Source organism: Pogona vitticeps, chromosome 8, assembly GCF_051106095.1.
Source record: "Pogona vitticeps strain Pit_001003342236 chromosome 8, PviZW2.1, whole genome shotgun sequence".
NCBI classification, from domain to species: domain Eukaryota; kingdom Metazoa; phylum Chordata; class Lepidosauria; order Squamata; family Agamidae; genus Pogona; species Pogona vitticeps.
Genome location: NC_135790.1, coordinates 6691559 through 6709551, shown reverse-complemented (window position 1 = coordinate 6709551; position 17993 = coordinate 6691559). Strand labels below are relative to the sequence as shown.

Genomic DNA, 17993 nt, shown 5'->3' with positions numbered 1-17993 from the left:
TTGGCTTGATGAGGCACTTATAGTAGACCTCTCTAGTGCTGTTATGAGTAGGGGCGTACAGAAGCCCTCCAAACTACTCTGTACCCAAATCCAGTTCATACAGATCAGGACCAACCTGCCCTGCATGGTTTAGGGGACATCTCCTACACTCTCCATCCCTGGGTCTGTGACCTTACCTGAGCATTTTCAGTTCTCTGTTGTTGTTTTTTTGAATCCTAGAAATGGAGAAAAGGAGCAATGCGCCACAGAGCCTCGTGGCACAGTGGTTAAACCGCTGTACTGCAGCCAAAACTGTGCTCACGACCTGGGGTTCAATCCCAGGTAGCCGGCTCCAGGTTGACTCAGCCTTCTATCCTTCTGAGGTTCGTAAAATGGGTACCCAGCTCGCTGGGGGGGGGGCAATGTGTAGCCTGCAGAATTAACTTGTAATCCACCCAGAGAGTGCTTGAAGCACTATGGGGCGGTATATAAGCAGCACACTTTGCTTTTGCTTTGAATACGACTTAGGGTTGTGCAGTGCCCTGATTGTGTGACCTATCAAAGCCCACACAAGAATAATCCTTCCACAAATACTCACCTACTCCATCCTAGTCCTAGAATCGTAGAATAGTGGACTTGGAAGGGGCCTATAAGGTCATTGAGTCTAACGCCTTGCTCAGTGCAGGAATTGGATCAAAGCAGATAGTTGTCCAATTTTCTCTTGAATGCCTCCATCATTGGAGCACTCCCCACCTCCTGAGGCCATGGGTTTCATTGTCATACTGCTCTTAGAGTTCCTAAGTTTTTCCTGATTGCCTAAATCTGGCTTCCTGTAGCTTGACACATTATTACATGTCTTGCACTCTGGAACACGGTGTAGCAGCATTTCAGTAATATTTACTAAACTGAGTGGGATGTTAAGGAAAATGAAGGATATTCCAGAATGCAAATGGCACTCTAAACAGTGGAGCAAATCTTTGCTTCACCTAACAACTCTGAAGAGTGACAGGTGGAGTGGTAGCAAGGGCCTGTGCCACACAGTGGCCTCTGTCTGACCCCTTCTGCTCTGACCCGGTAGTTGGAATGTCCAGGGGAGATCTTGGACATTATTTATTTATTTATTTATTTATTTATTTATTTATTTATTTATTTATTTATTTATTTATTTATTTATTTATACCCCGCCCATCTGGTCTAAAAGACCACTCTAGGCGGCTAGACCATTACTGAGGATTCTGCTGAGACTTGCCTTCTCTTTTGTCACCAACAGCTCATTCTACAATCTTTTGATTTCCTTTTTCCTCAGTTCAATCTACGGATCATCTTTATAACCCCATGCATGTCCAATGGGATGCAAAAGGACCAATGTGAGTCAGCAGTGGCTAACCATCATGCCTTGGTTCTGCTCTGTACCGACACAAATATTCCTGATTTGGTCCATTTTTGTTATTGTTGTTTAGTCATTAAGTCATGTCTGACTCTTCGTGACACCATGGAGCAGAGCATGCTAGGCCCTCCTGTCTTCAGACTTTCCTTTCACTTCCAAACGCATCCGCAGCTGAGTGTCCTTTCGGCTTTGGTCCAACCACTTCATTAGTTCTGGAGCTACTTGTACTTGTCCTCCACTCTTCCTCAGTAGCATGTTGGATGCCTTCCAACCTGAGAGGCTCATCTTCCAGCGTCATATCTTTTAGCCTTTTGTTTCTGTTCATGGAGTTTTCTTTTGTACAACAACAGGACAGCTACCTAGTTATCTGTATCTCGCCTCACTTTCTCTTTTGCTAAGACTCTTCATTATTAAGTTGCTGCTTCCCCACTCTCTGCAACTTTTTTCCTGTTTCCCTGATGACTTTGATGGGTGCAGATAGAAAAGCGTGCAATGTTGAAATGATGAAAATGCTCCGTTGTTGATAACTTTCAATATAAGTCTTTATATAAAGATATAATAACATGTGCAAAGAATTTGTTCCATCTGGAGGTTCAGAAATTCCCATTTCTGACCAAAATTTAGCTGGAGTGGAGATGACTGAATGGCAAACTCCCACAACAATTATGTAGTGGAACTGTTCCATTCTGTTCATCCTGAGATCAGAGTCCCTAAATTTCCTCTGAGCTTTTTGAAGAAATAGTTGCAAATGAAAGAAATGGCTGTGGACACTGATATACGTTCCTCATCTACTTTGTGAGATGATAGCTATGTTTGTGGTCTGCCCTAACTATATCTCACAAGCCAAGTCTCTGTGAAAGTAGTTTTTTTCCTGTACTTTCTGTTGTCCATATGAGCTACTTGTTCACATAATACAAAGCCAAGGTTGACCTATTTTCAGCTGTCAAGTGGTAGAGGGTATAGAATACGGCACCTGAAAAATAGCTTTGGTAACCTTACAACTTTGTCCCTGAGCTTAATGCATGCTGATGGCAAAGAGGGAAAGGGCAGGTTATGATCCAGAAAGCAGGAAAAAAAACCACAAAGATTTAGTTCTTCTGCAGAAGGAGATTAGATTCATAAAGATTCTTCTTGCAAAAGAAGAAACAAGCAAATGAAAAAACTTTAGGTCCCGTGTCTTAGATTGTGACTACATGGGTAAATAGTGCATGATTTGCTGCAGAGATAAAATGGATGCATTTGATTTTGAAAGAAAAACTGATCACATGATGCAAAGGCCAATGCAAATCCACCAAGCTCTTTTTGTTTCTGATGCAATTTTCCCTCTCCTACTGGGGCCATCTATTTCTTTCAAACCAGAGCAATTCAAATTGCTTTCCACATGTAATCAGATGTTTTGTTCTCCAGAAGAGCAGGGTGTGTGACTGTGGGTGATATTCTGATGATATCCTAAACTGGATGTGATGTTTTGGACTGGGGGAGCAGATACCATGGCAATCTTTCTCCCTAGTCTCTCCAAATGCCCAAGTTTAGTGCTTGATCACCTTACCACTGCATTAGTGTATTAGTTTAGCACTGGATCACCTCTGAAGAGACAGAAGTCCTGCCACTTGGTTCAGTCCATGCCCAGCATGTTTGATTTCTGGGAACAGATTAAAATTGAGCCTTGAAGCTGTCAGCTCTGCCAAGGTTCCTTCTGATGTCATTTTCCAATATTGTGAAGTAGCTTAATAAGCAAGCCACTTCACAATATCGATAAATTGAACACTTCTGCTCCTCTGCAAAGGTGCAGGGGAACTAATCTTTTTTTAAAAAAATTCCTAGAGCATCGTTGTTGTGCTAAATCACTTAGATTATTTTTTTAAAAATTATTCGTCTTTGTGTGAAGTGCCTCACAAAACTGTCACTGTGGGCAGTTTCTTAAGCGTCACTCACTACACGCAAGGTAAAGAAAATGTATTTTAAAATGTGATTTAGTGATTTAGTGCATCACAAGTAGTCTAGCAGAAACAAAAATATTAATTTCACTTTCCCTGCCCTTCTTCAGAGTAGCAGGGGAACTGTTCAAATGACAATGGGAGGGGCTGGAAGGACACTTGAGGTTGATATACCATTTGGACATGAGGAACATGCCAAAGGGAATATTGCTCCTCCCCCAACCTCCAACAACCCTATTGATACTGCACTAGCCCACACTAAAAGGCCAGTGTCGTTTCACCCTCAGTCCACTTCTACTTACAGTCTGAAATCTGGCACATATTTAATGCTTTCATGAGAGAAAGGCTTAGGTTTGATACGGTCAAGTTCAATATCCTATTTACACCCTGGATCCTTGCATCATAAATTCAGGAAACCCAAAACATAATTTCACTTACTTCTGTAATTTTTTTTGTCCTTAGATGCCCAAGGCTTTAGGAGCCCTGAGATCCTCCTTGAAAGTCCTGCATTTGACACTTTTTAGAGACTGAAATATGCCATAAAGCAAGCCATCGCCTTCCGCATGTGGTGACTCAATTTTGAGTCATAGCACAGTCTGAGAAGGTGGGCCAACTAGCAATTGGAACCCCTATTAATATCCGTGTGAATTTTGTCCAGGAAAAAGGTGTGAAAGATGCTGTCTTATTATATGGGTATTGAAGAAAAAAAGTCAGGAAACCCCATTCTGTGACTCTCCCATTGCCCTTAAATCATACATCTGTGGTGTTAAGCTTTACCTCCTCTTGCTTCCTCTTCCTCCAAGTCATTTTATTGTAAAACCTCAATAAATATTAATGCATTTACCAGATGCGAGCATGTAAAATATCTGAATTTATACATGTGTGTATATGCCCGTGTTCATATAAAGAATGCAGAAAACTCTTTTATGGGGCTGGTTAGTTATAGCTAGTCTGGCTGGAAAATATCTGAAGGGAAAGGAGGAATGAATGACATGGTTCAACTTCGGGAAAGATAAAAACAAAAAAAAAACCCAAAGTCGTCCATGTGTGACTGTTTTAAAAAGTCTAAAGGCAGAGAAAGAAAATGAGCCGTTTAATGTTTCTTCTGGGGTTTAAAAGCAAGTAAAGCAGCTATAATAAGGTATAGTGTAAGGATTGATCCCCTGGAGCTGAAGGCCTAAAATATCCCATGTGACTTTGGGTGAAGCCTTTGAAAATGGCTGATAGGCTGAGGTTGAAGTGGTGAATAAGGAACATTTGCAGGGACTAAAATTTCTAAGGGTCCACCCAGATGAGACAGATAGCATAGGGCCAGAAATGTTAGTGTTCCAGCAACGTAGTTTCCTTTTGAACTTCATGCCTGGACAATCAGACGCGCAAATGAAGAGTGTGTTTACTTCCCAATGACCAATCACACTTCAAGGCAAGCTAATTTGTGAGCTACAGGAAATGAGGAAAGCTTGTGCTTTGGCGATCAGCTATCTTTCAGCATATCTTGCGTCTAATACTATGTCTATGTTGAGTAGTCTCGTGCTGAGACAGGGAATAAATACTGTAAATGCAGAGTGGACATATTGGACCAAGTTAGTGAGTTTTGGTAGCAAACAGAGATATACACTGCGTTTGGATAAATATGGAAATACGGAAAGGATGGTTTGTGTGTCATTCGGTGGCCACTGAGCAGATCACACAGCCCCTGGTCACCCAACAGGGCAACCCACATGAACCCCTGATGCTCAGTTTAAAATTCTTGAAGTTTAAAATGGGATTTAAAAAAACCCAACACAAAGCATTGTGGAATGAAGGGAAATTCAAACTGACAGTATCAGGAAGACTGAGCTAGTGCGAAAGGAGAAGATTTACAGATGATCTCTCAATAAAGCTTGAGATTTGTCCTGGATGCTGCAACTGCTCATAAGCTAAGGAGAGCCTCTGACTACACTGATGTGTCTGTTGCAGCCTCTGCCTTTTTTTATTTATTGTTAAGCTGCAGTGCAAAGCGATGGACATCTGTGATGTAACATGGTATCTGGGCTTTACCTTTCTCCCCATCTCTTAAAAAAAATACTTAATTGCACTATTAGGACTGAGTGTGTGTCTATGAAATACAGCCCTGCTCCAAAAGATTTAACCATCAGAGTTGGGGTGAGATAGCCCATCATCATCATCATCATCATCATCATCATCATCATCATCATCATCATCATCATCATCATCATCATCATCAAATATCACTCCATGGGCACAGGTTTCGTTGAGGCAGAGGGGCTTGTGTGCTTTATTGAGGTTGAGGGCTATGCTGAAGGGTATCTGAAGCTAGACAGATCTCAGCTGAGAAGCCAGAACAACTGTGTCCACCAACCATCAATTATAATGGGAGGAAATAAACAGAAATCCATACTGGATCAGTCATTGCCTGGGTCAACAAGGACCATATCACATGCTATAGTCCCTGGGCTTCTGGTGACAAATGGGCTACAGGGCTCGTGAGGGACTAGGACAGGCTGCTGCAAAGCTACTGGAACAATGTAAATGCAACACTTGGACTCTCACCAAAAATTGAGAAATTGTGAAGAGTTATTATGAAGCAAACCCAATAACCTGTGGTTTTCAGATAAGAATGATAGAAATTTGGAAAAGGAAGCACTCAAGTAGTGACATAACTGAACAATGATTAATGGACCACGGAAGGTTTATTATCCAGAATAAAGTGTTTTCAGAACTGGAATTACAGGAACTAGAAAAGGTGGCAAAATCAACACAGAACAATGACCATAATATGGAAGACAAATGGAGGGTAGTGGTAGACACAATAGTGGAAGAAAATGTATCCATAGAGGGACAACTTATGGAACAACCCAGAAAGTATGAGTTGACAGAATGGCAAACATAATTGAAGGAAAAATTAGCAAACCATATTAGCCAGAACACAGAAAGACAAAGGCTCCCCAATTTGTGCCAGTTACAAAGTAAACCAGTAAAAGAGCTACTGAATGATGCAAATATAGTCATCAGAACATTCCCAACCAACACGCTAAAGGAAACAAACGAGCTCATGTATAGCACAGCCACCATAATAACCATGGAACGTGGTTACAAGCTGAAAAAACCAAGAAAACTCCTGGCTCCCCAAAATGGAAGATTCAGCTGGAAAGAAAAATAAACAAATTATGTGCAGACATTAGGAACTTAAAACACTCGAAAGATTCCAAACTTAAAAATGAAAAAAATAAAAGCCAGACTACGCAAAATATATGACCTAGAAAGGAAAACGATTGTTGAAACTATGGAAGAATTAAAACAGCGGGTAACAGCTACAGCAAAGAAAATCGAAATATATGATGGATGCTTGAAACAATATGGAGAAAACACGCAATTTAGAAATTACCATATATGTCACTAGGAGAAAATGCAGTGCAAAAAAAAAATAGGCCCATGTAAAGATGATGCTCTAAAATTTTGGAAAGAAATGTTGGAAAGCCCAACCAGATATAACAGAAATGCCTCATTGATTTAAAACATTTGTAAAGAAACTCAAGAAAAACATATGGATGATATTGTAATATCAACTAAAATGATTAAGAGGCAAGTAAAGGCTGTGAAAAATTGTAGTGCACCTGGTCCAGATGAGTTGCTCAGATTTTGGTTAAAGCATTTAATGAGTCTCCATCAATGTACAGCAGTGCAATTGAATCACTTGTTCAAAATTCTACAAATGGATGACAGCAGGCCACACATTTCTGATAATAAAAGATCATCAAAAGGGCAATGTAAAACCTAGTAATTATCGATGTATTACATGCCTTCCAACAATATTCAAGCTCCTCACAGGAGTACTTGAAGGATCTATATATAAATACTTAACTGAAAACTCCCTATATCCAACTGAACAGAAAAGGAACTTTAAAAAGTCAAGAGGCACAAAATATCAGCTGCTTATTGATAAAATGATCCTGAAGAATGCAAAAAGATGAAAAAAACAAACCTTAGCATGGCCGGGATAGACTAAAAAAGACATTTGACTCATTGCCACACAGCTGGATTAACACCTGCCTAAAAATGTTTGGGATTAGTAAAAACATTCAGACGTTCCTCAAGAAAAACATGGTAAAATGGAAAACCGTCTTAATGGTCCATGGTGAAGAAATTGGGGAAGTTAGCATCAAAAGAAGATTATTTCGGGGGATTCTTTGTCACCACTGCTGTTTAACATCTCACTAATCCCCATGTCAATAATTGGTCAATAAGAAGGAATACACTTTCTGCTTTATGTTTCCATTAACCTGATGTTTATCTGTTTGGATGGCCATTTTCTGAGCACAACCCTTATCAGTTATCTTAAGGACTGCGAAGAAATATATTGCTGTTTTATTGCTCCATTATTTCGCTGTTTTGTCACTAATCTTTATTGCATTTTCTTGGTTTTAACATTAAAATGCTGTGGGACTTTTCAAAGAAAAGCAGTGTGAACCATTCTTAAATGAACAAAATGAAACAGTAAGTTGTGGAATCCTAATATAATGCCCCACCCTTCCGTTGATCGTTGACCTCATCACCAAAAAAAGTTATTATTTTGCCTGAAAATCTATCTGGGAGGCAGCCCCTTCAGCGTAAAATGTTCAGTAGAGTCTTTCTGTTTTTAAAAGCTGCATTGCTCATGGGCTTCTGGGTCAGCCTTTCACTGCTTAACATTTAAGGACATCATTTAAGGAAGCCAGAACATACATATTACGAAGGATGAATCTAGTTTGTTTTTAACCATTCCCATAAAGAACCATCTGTATGTGTGTGGGGGGGGGAGTGGGACTCTTGGGCTAAAATTTCCTGTCTCTATATTAATCATAATATATTAATGCAGAGTTTCTCTTTTAAAAAATCAGCATCGTTGATATGTTGAAGAACAATTTGCGTGATACTATCTTATCATTTTCATGTGCCACCCAACTTTCCATTGTGTTTGCTGTTTATTTAAGGATGCTTATAAATGAATCTGATGCCTAAATATTTCCTTTGTGTCTCTCTGGTGGTAAAAAGGAAAAAAGGAGAGTCTGCGGTTTTGGAAGTTGACAAAACTAAGGTTTTTACTGGAAATGTAACATCGTTGTACTGGTATCGGGGATGGGGAGATCTTTCTTTGCCTTATTTTTCCATTGCTTGTTTTTCTTGTTGGTAAACCTTAGGAAAAAAAATATACATCTTTCTCCTTTAAAGTTCTAATTCAAGGCATGAATGTGTGAGTTCTGGAGGGACTTTGGGACTGCGGTAAAAATTCGTTGTCATAGTAACAGAAAGGGAACTAGGCCTAGCTCACCTGGGACTTTAACTTACTGCAAAAGCGGATTTTTTTTTAAGACAAGCACTCAGCAAGGGAAATAAATAAATAAATTGCTCATTGTGTTCCCAGCTGACTTTCAACTCCCGCCTCGCTCCCCGCAACTATTCTACTCTGATATGAATGCATTTTATTTTGTCCTGCAGCCTTCATGAATTTTCCGTGTCCCAGTTAAATCTGTGGGTTCCCCCCCTCCCTGCTTTCAATTTAAATGTACCACTAGGACACCAGGGCAAAAAAGCGGGGGGGGGGGGGAAGGGGAGAAATCCAACTGGAACAATACCTTATGAAAATATTTCCAAGCAGAAAAAGGACATTGAGGGAGAGAAAGAAAGCAGAGAGAGAGAGAGAGAGAGAGAGAGAGAGAGAGAGAGATATGAACACACAAATTTATGTTTTGAACTGGCTGAACGAAATTTGTTCTCAACATTTTCGGTTGCTTATGTATGGCAATTTGGGGTAATTTAAAGCCAGTGAGCACTTCCCCACAAATATCTAATGTTTTCAAGGACAATAAGTTGCTTGAGAGATGGACGGACCTCTTATAGCACTGTTCAGTGCATGGGTAATTTCCAAGGCTGGTTTTATCCTATTTTGGGATTGGATCTAAGATAACACCCGAGGATGCCAGAGACCTTCAGGTAGGATCTGTCTGGTTGCATGAACCAATATGGATTGGCCACACATATGCAAGGAGACCTTCCAGACCTCCTTATCCACTCATATGCAACTAGGCAGCACAGCAGGGCTGGCCCAAATGCCTTTTACCTGCTGATTGGGTGCCCTCATAAGTCACCAAAAATGGTGGAATTGCCTACTATGCTGGTCAGACACCTCCTCATTCTCCATTGGGATTCTTCAAGAACGACGCTGGTGGGGCTTTTTAACTGGCTCTTGAGCAGTGTGGGTAGCTTCGGGTTGTATATACTATGTATTGTTGTTACATGCTGTCAAGTCATCTCCGACTTAAGGCTACACTGTGAATGGGTGATCCCCAAAAATGTCCTATTCTCAGCAGACCTGCACAGTTCTTGCAAACTTAGGGCTAGTGGTTCCTTGACTGAGTCAATCCATCTTGTGCTTGGTCTTCCTATTTTCCTCCTTCCTTCGGCCTTTCTCAGCATTATTGTCTTTTCCAGAGAATCCTGTCTTCTCATGATGTGCCGAAAGTAGGACAGTGTCAGTTTCATCCTTTTTGCTTCCAGAGATAGTTCAGGCTTTATTTGCTCTGGAACTCTTATTCTTCTTCTTGTTGTTGCTGCTGCTGTTGTTGTTGTTGTTTTGGTTGTCAAGGGAAAAGCATACTTCCAGCACCATATTTCAAACAAATCAGTTTTCCCCCTGTTAGCTTTCTATACTGTCCAGCTTTCACACTGAAATGTGAGAGTATGGATGATGTTGGTTTTAATCTCCAGTGATGCATCCTTACACTTGACTATCTTTTCCAGTTCCTTCGTTGCTGCCCTTCTGAATCTCAGATGTCTTCTGATTTCTTGCCTGATGATTGAACAAAGATATACAAAATATTTAACAATTTCAGTTTCTTCATTGTCAACACTGAAGCTGTGTAGTTCTTTTGTAGTCATGATTTTTATCTTCTTAACATTCAACTGCAGTCCTGCTTTGGCACTTTCTTCTTTCACTTTCACTATAAATTGTTTCAATTCATTGCTGCTTTCTGCCAGTAAAGTGGTGCCATCTACATAGTTTAAATTATTAATATTTTTCCCACCAATTTTCACTCCTTCTTCACCTGAATCTAGTCTGGCTTCCTGTGTGATGTGTTCTGCATGCAGATTTAACAGGTAAGGGGATAAAATGCACCACTGTCTGACACCTTTGCCTATAGGGAATTTTCTATCCACAATCTGTACTAGCTTCTTCTCCGCAATAAAGATTACACGTCAGTGCATTCAAGTTTTGGGGCACACCCATTTCTTTCTCCACAGCCCATAGTTTCTCTGATCCATAAAATCAAAGGCTTTTCTGTAGGCTATAAAGCACAGACTGATCTTATTCTGAAATTCTTTGGCACACTTTAATAGCCAGCGGATAATTGCAATATGATCTCTAGAGCCTCTTCCTTTTTGGAATCTAGCTTGAACATTTCTTCAATCATAGAAGGTAAACACCTTTTTTTCCTTTGCTGTGTAGGAGCACAGTACTGAGATACATTCTTGCAGTTGTATATTGAGATACTGTTTCTGGGCTGTCTAATCTAGTCAGTTCTGACTAGAAGCAACTCTCTTGGGTTTTACATAGGATTCTCACTTAGCCCTACTTAGAAATCTCTGGTTATCTCTCATTCAGGCCTCAATCCCCCCAATATCAAAATATGGAAACACCTGCATTGGTCTGAACAGGTTTTGAAGCATTATTCCCCCCCCCTTGGAATATGTTTAGTTTGCCACTGATACATATTACCAATAGGGAGTACTGAAAAATCAAAATTCGTAAATCTAAAAATATATCCGTTTGTTTTCCTCTTTATTTGGATATTGAGTTGTATTTACATCTGCATAGGTGTATCCACATGTGGTGTCAGGTGTTGATTTTTCTCATCACACACAGATACAAAATGTCCAGCCAGGTCTAATACCCAGAAGCTATGCGTGTATGTGATACAACCCTGTTTTTCTTTTTTTCAAACAGCCTCCACAAGAAAAAAAAATGTTAAGAAATTAAAACTAACCCAAATTGCAAACCCCAGGAAGGGATGAAAAGGGGAGGGAGGGAGGGAAGGAAGGAAGGGAGAAGAAAAAAAAGTATTGTTTTTTCTCTTCCTTCTACCTGTTATGTGTGCGTGTGAGAAGAAATTGTTGCAGTAGTAGATAGAAAGTGTATTCCTCCAAATTGGCAGCATTAATGAGTGCAGGCGAAATTATATTACACAATGTCTGTCTGGTGGTTTTGAGACAGTCATTCTGCTTGAAAAGGAGGCAGTATTTTAAATCCAGTTGCTAATCCCGACCAGATTAGACCCATTGAATCAGGGACTGAACGGCAAGTCAATAGTTTTGTGAATTTCATTGACTCAATGAGGGTACTGTACAAGTTGGGGCTACAATTTTGATTCAGTCCCATTAGGTTCCTGCAATTCTGTTCATTTTTATACGCCTAGGGTTACCTTGCTGAGCCTTATTAGTGTACACTGTGCAGAGAGAAAGCCCCATGATTGGCCAGGCAGAAGCAGAATCCTCCCTCTCTTTTCCTCACCTGCTTTGTTTGTCTGTTGCTTTTATCCCAGGGAAAGGAAAGGTGCCTTTGGGTAACACCTCACAAATAAAACAGTGTGGCATCTGAAATCTGACCATTACTTTTCGACTTTGGGCAATCTGAAATAAGAAAATTGAAAAGGCAGAATCAAAAAAGAAGTTTAAAATGGCGACCCAACATCTGGGGGAGGGGGGAAACAGGGCAAAACAAGCATGATAAAATCAATAAAACCACCATCAAGCATCATCCTAGTCTTTTGCAAATGGTTCCTCCAATGGAAAATAAGAGAAGAGACACAGAAACAGAAAGTAATGGAGCAAATTATAGTTTTAATATTGTAACACATTATGTCTTGTTTTATTTTTTAAAACCACTGATGTGCAACAGGAATGATCATATAAAATAATACTTGAAGCTCCACCTCACGTGTCTGGTCGCCCAATAAGCAAATCTCTCTCTCTCTCCTTTTTCATTCTAGCTGATGACAATGAAATTTCACCCCCTACTAGAGTGTTTGGAGCTTCTTCTTTTTTTTTTTTAATAAAAGGCTTGTTAGTGCATTACTTTTTTATTTTTGTATTTTATGTACAGTATAAGCCACCCTTCTCCCAAAATCAGGACTCTTTAAAATTGCTTCATTAAAAATAGTAATAATTCTATTACTGTTATTATTACAGTCATATAGCTTAGAGAATATTTAAAAAACAAACATAGATTGGATAATACATTATTATAGTAAAAGGCAATTAATCATAGTCATACTAAAATAACCACTGAGTGAAATATTAATGTTTACAGCTATTTAAAAAGCATATTAAAAGAAATTGCCTTGTTTGGAAATTTACTTGTTTAGAGTACTTGGACCATTTTAGATTATTTTGATATAATTGTGCTAATTGTATTGATTGTGCCTGATTTGAGATCTGTTCATACAGGGTAGACTTGTTAGGTAAAGGTAAAGGTTCCCCTTCACAATTTTTTTTTGTCCAGTCGTGTTCGACTAGGGGGCGGTGCTCATCCCCTTTTCCAAGCCATAGAGCCAGCGTTTTGTCCAAAGACAATTTTCCATGGTCACATGGCCAGTGCGACTTAGACACAGAATGCTGTTACCTTCCCACCGAAGTGGTCCCTATTTATCAACTTGCATTTGCATGCTTTCAAACCGCTAGGTTGGCGGGAGCTGGGACAAGCGATGGGCGCTCACTCCGTCGCGTCGATTCGATCTTACGACTGCTTGGTCTTCTGACCCTGCAGCACAGGCTTCTGCGGTTTAGCGCGCAGCGCCACCACGTCCCTTGTTACATTAGTAATTAATTGCAATGGCTGGTATCCTTTTGCAGAAATGTACAGCAGAATGTCAGTTGTGTAATTGACCCTCCTGCTGGCTCCCATCGCATGACTTTCCTCACATTGATTTTGAGTAGGGTGTGCCTTAGTAGGGCGATGGTGTAGGGTCTGCTCGGATGGGACGTGATTGCCATTCTGCTCCACATTTCTACAATAGGATGCTGGATTTATTATATTGACAAGTATCCTGTTGCATAGCTCCTGGGGACAGGAGAGTGGAACAGAGAAGAATGAGAGTGATGTCATAATGAAAACTGGTGGCAGTCTGATGGCAATGATGTCATGCCAGTTGCCCAGGCAGAGCAATGTAGCAGGATATTGGGCAATGCATTTGATTCAAGTTCCTTTCTTTAAGCATTTCCCACTATGTCCACTCTTCAGGTTCCTAATAAGGAGATCTTTCCCATATCTGCTGCTTGAGAGCTTCTTCAGATGCCAGCAATTGAAGCTGGATCCTTGTATATCCAGAGCATTTGTTCTTCCACTGATCTACAAGTCCTAGAAGCATTTATATTGTACTGATACCGTATTTAACAGAACATCAGAATTTCTCATGGAGGGTGTAGATTAACAAGAAATCCAGTTTTGCTGCCATTTAACATGTGAATGCCACTTAGACTTGTGGAATAATATACATACTCATTTTCAACTGCACAAACTTTTCTCCTAATTGAGGAAGAGGGGAAAACGTATACGTTTCTTCTTTATTTTTATAGCCCTCATATTTTTCTTCGCTCAACTGTGAGTGGAAATACTTGCAGCTTCTCTGGTTTCTAATAATGCTAGGCATTATTTTTCAGGACCAGGAGATTCAGCCAGAAACATCATTTTAATCTGTTTTAATTGACAGCATCCTTTTTAAAAAGATTCTGTTGATCTATCCCCAATGGCTTCCGCCATGAGGCATAATCATATCAGCACAAAGCAAGTAAATAATACCAGAGGCCGACTTTTAAATGAGGGATGTCACAGACATGTTCTCTCTTTCCCTCTACAGATTCTTCTTAAAATTTTTCCTCAAGTGCAATCAGAATTGTTTGAAAACAGCTGGGAACCCTCGAGATATGCGCCGGTTCCAGGTAAGTGGGTTGGCATTCATGTTTAAGTAAGTTGTCCATCTTCGTTCTCCCTCTACCCAACTGGCACTTGCTTCCATTACTCATCATCGACATCATAAGTCATAAAACAAGGTTGCAGTAAATGATAAACCCATCATATATTGAAATAAAAGGAAGCAGTGTGATCAATACAAAATCCAAATGCAAGAGTAGGTGATACCTTTATGGACCACTTTAAAAGCACCACGCAATCTGCGAGCTTTCATGGATCACGACCATCCACTTCTCACAAAAGTAATTAGTTAGTTACTGTTAGAAAGTAATTAGTTAGCTAAAGATCCAAGGCCACCTTTAAAAAATAGCAGTTGCCACTATTGGCACCCTTTTGAAAAGTAACTCATTACTTGCCTGTTTCTCAAAAAGTAACTGAACAGATAGATAACACAGAAGTCCTGGGTACCTTTGCAGAAAATGTGTCTCTGCTCATGCAACAAAGCACTGCATGATCAGATGAAATGCACAGGATACATGCGGCTGGATCTTGACAATTCAGCAGCACAGGAACAGTAGAAGCCAGAACTGGACCGTGTGATGTGTCTCCACCATTTAGTGAGGCTTCACCTTCTAAGTATAAAAGTAACTGAAACTTACTTCTCATAAATTTTGACTTTATGTACAGGGAGGAGAACAAACATTATCTCTGTCAACTTATACATTAATACAGAGTGGCTGAACTCTATGTAGTAGCCTACTTGTGTCCCCAAGCTCTCAGTAGTAAAGGCAAAGTTGCCCCTTGACAATTAAGTTCAGTCGTGTCCGACTCTAGGGGCTGGTATTCATCCCCGTTTGTAAGCCGAAGAGCTGGTGTTTGTCTGTAGACGCTTTCCGTGGTCACGTGGCTAGCTTATGATTAGACATGGAACACCATTCCCACCAAGATGGTACCTATTCATCTACTCACATTTCCATGCTTTCAAACTGCTAGTTTGGCAGGAGCTGGGGCAAACAACGGGAGGTCATCCTGTTGCGTGAATTCAGACTGCCAAGCTTTCAATCAACAGCCAGTGGCTCAGCAGTTTAAACACTGTTATGATCCTTCAGCGTCTCCAACATTTTCCTAACAGGAGCTGAAATCTGATTGTGTAGCTACGCAATCTACTTCGGTATCATGCCGACAGTAGCTCTCATTGTGCCAAGGCAGAAATGCAATTCCCAAAGCACTTCTGCCACTGCATTGAGGAGGTGGTTGCAACAGGAATCGCACAACCGATCACACAATTGAACAGCTCAGTCCTTGTTGCCAGAGTGCAACGCCTGGCCCATTGATGTGAGCAGGATCCCAGCCTCGGTGTGCTCCAACCGCATGAGCCCCGCCTGCTCCCGTATTTTACACTTCCGACCCTTTCTATTCAGGCACGTTCAAAACAGCAGCTGATCCAGGCATGGTCACTTTAAGATCTCTTGCATGGTAAAAGCAACAAGGCCCCTGGGACAATGACCCAGCTGCTTTGCAGGAAAATCTGCCACTGGTTTCATCATAGCTGTCGCTGATGTATTGAGAATACCAGCTAATAAAAACACAGAAGGAGGTGAAGTGTGTCAAGTTGGAAACACTAGGCTTGGGGAGGGGGGGGGAGAGGAAAGGGAAGGGAAGGCGACTCCGGCACTAAATCTCTTCTCTTTTTCTCCCTCTTTTCCACACCATAATTGTTTAAGTCTGTACAGACGTAACACTCCTGCAGCAATTTCCCTCTTAACCAATGTCATGGCTGCAGCCTAGCTTTCTTCCAGCCCCACCTCTACCTATTCCTGCTACTGTAGCTTGGGAGCCGTGCAAACACAATATATATAAAAAGTCAGCCTACAGCCTGGTGAGTTAAGGCTGTTGGTTACAGAAAAACTGGCTTGCTCCTGTAAAAAGGTAAAGGTAAAGGCTCCCCTTGACAATTTGTCCAGTCGTGGCGGACTCAAGTCGGCGGTGCTCATCTCTGTTTCCAACCCATAGAGCTAGTGTTTTGTCCGCAGACAATCTTCCATGGTCACATGGCCAGCATGACTAGACACGGAGCGCTGTTTACCTTCCCAACAAGGTGGTACCTATTTATATACTCGCATTTTTGCATTTTGTATCATTTTGAACCGCTAGGTTGGCGGGAGCTGGGACAAGTGACGGGGGCTCACTCCATCGTGTGTATTTGATCTTATGACTGCAGGTCTTCTGACCTTGCAGCACAGAGGCTTCAGCGGTTTAACCCGCAGCACCACCAAAACTGGCTTGCTCCTGTAAAAAGAGGAAACTTAAAAATATGATCTTTCATTCCATTGGGAAGGAATGTACCGTCTTCCTTATCCTCTAATACAGACCCAAAGTAATATGCTCTATGGAGGCAGTTTGTGGACCAAACAAGGAGGGAAACTCAGTCCCTCCCCAAATTTCAGTTAGATCCTCCCCTCCACCTGTATTAAGCCACCAGTGTGGTTCGTTTTGCTAGCCACAGGAAACAGTGCAGCATCACAGAGCGAGTGAAGGAAGTCTTGCTTTCAGGGATAGCACCTGGACAGTATGTTAAGAGTACTCTAAGCTGGAGGGGTTAAAGAATGAGTTACTTTTCTTCTTCAACTGGGGTGTTGCATGCTGTCGTTGTATATACAACTTTACATATCCTCCATGTGGGGCAGAACTCTGATGCGGGTGGGAGTTGGCTTGTGTGAAGAGGCTATCTAGGTACAGCAGTGCCCCCAACTTCAGACAGCGATACAACCAAGGGAAGGCAGAGGGCTAATACACTCTCTTCCTTCAACATTAGAATCACATGTTGCTATGTTTGTCATTGTATGCATTGAATCACCAATCTCAACAATAGTTTGTGCCTATCATGTGAAAATGAGACAATGACAACTTCCCTCACTAGGCTGAGGGTACTACAATTTGTGCAACATGCCTTTGTGTGTATTCGTCTTTTCTCTGTATAAAGCAATGTACATAAATTCAGCTAGCATAGAAATGGCTGCTAGATTAAGACATGAACAACCCATCCAGTGCTTTTGATTTTTAGAAATCCATGCAAGAAGAGTGGAGCTAGCTTAGGATTGTTCAGTTGCGGTAACTGTGTACAAACTGTTCAATTTGTGCAAAACCATTCTCACAAATACAAGAACTTTCTCTGAGAGCTGCAGAAAATATTTGGCTATCTTGTAGGCAAGGAGAAAAAAAATGCAACAGCTTGTTCCCACATGTGTTCTTGCATGTGAGAATGAGACAAATGTAGGTTTGCAGTGCTATTGCATCTCAGTGGAGTTAGGTGCATGCACAGATCTTTCATACAGATCTAGCATATTTGGTTGCATCACTACCATATACCATATTTTTCCATGTATAAGACACCCCATGTATAAGACTTTTCTAATCCAAAATTAAGAATTCTAAGTGGGGCTTAGCAAGTGTAGGGGAAAAGGGATCAAAGCACTGCAGGATCGCTTTGATCCCTGCTTTCCCCTCCACTTGTTTCTGTTCTCTCCTCAGCTTACTTCCATGTATAAGACGACCCTCAATTTTTAGTCTAAAGATTTTAGACAAAAGTATAGTCTTATACATGGAAAAATACAGTATATATGTCTCAATATATATATGGTAGTGATGCAACCAAATATGCTGGATCTGTATGAAAGATCTGTGCATGCATGAATTATATATAGAGAGGGAATGGTTGGAACACATGACCTAGTCTTCAAAATTA

General features: G+C 40.8%; 1 protein-coding gene across 2 annotated transcripts in view; it reads left to right on the top strand.

Moving 5' to 3' along the window:
• EBF2 (EBF transcription factor 2) overlaps nt 1–17993 on the top strand; it is a 267672-nt gene that overhangs the window by 182277 nt on the left and 67402 nt on the right. For both annotated transcript variants that reach the window (XM_072978815.2, XM_078379733.1), the window contains exon 7: nt 14196–14277. In XM_072978815.2, the coding sequence (XP_072834916.1) occupies nt 14196–14277 (82 nt within the window). The remainder of the gene's footprint in view (nt 1–14195; nt 14278–17993) is intronic.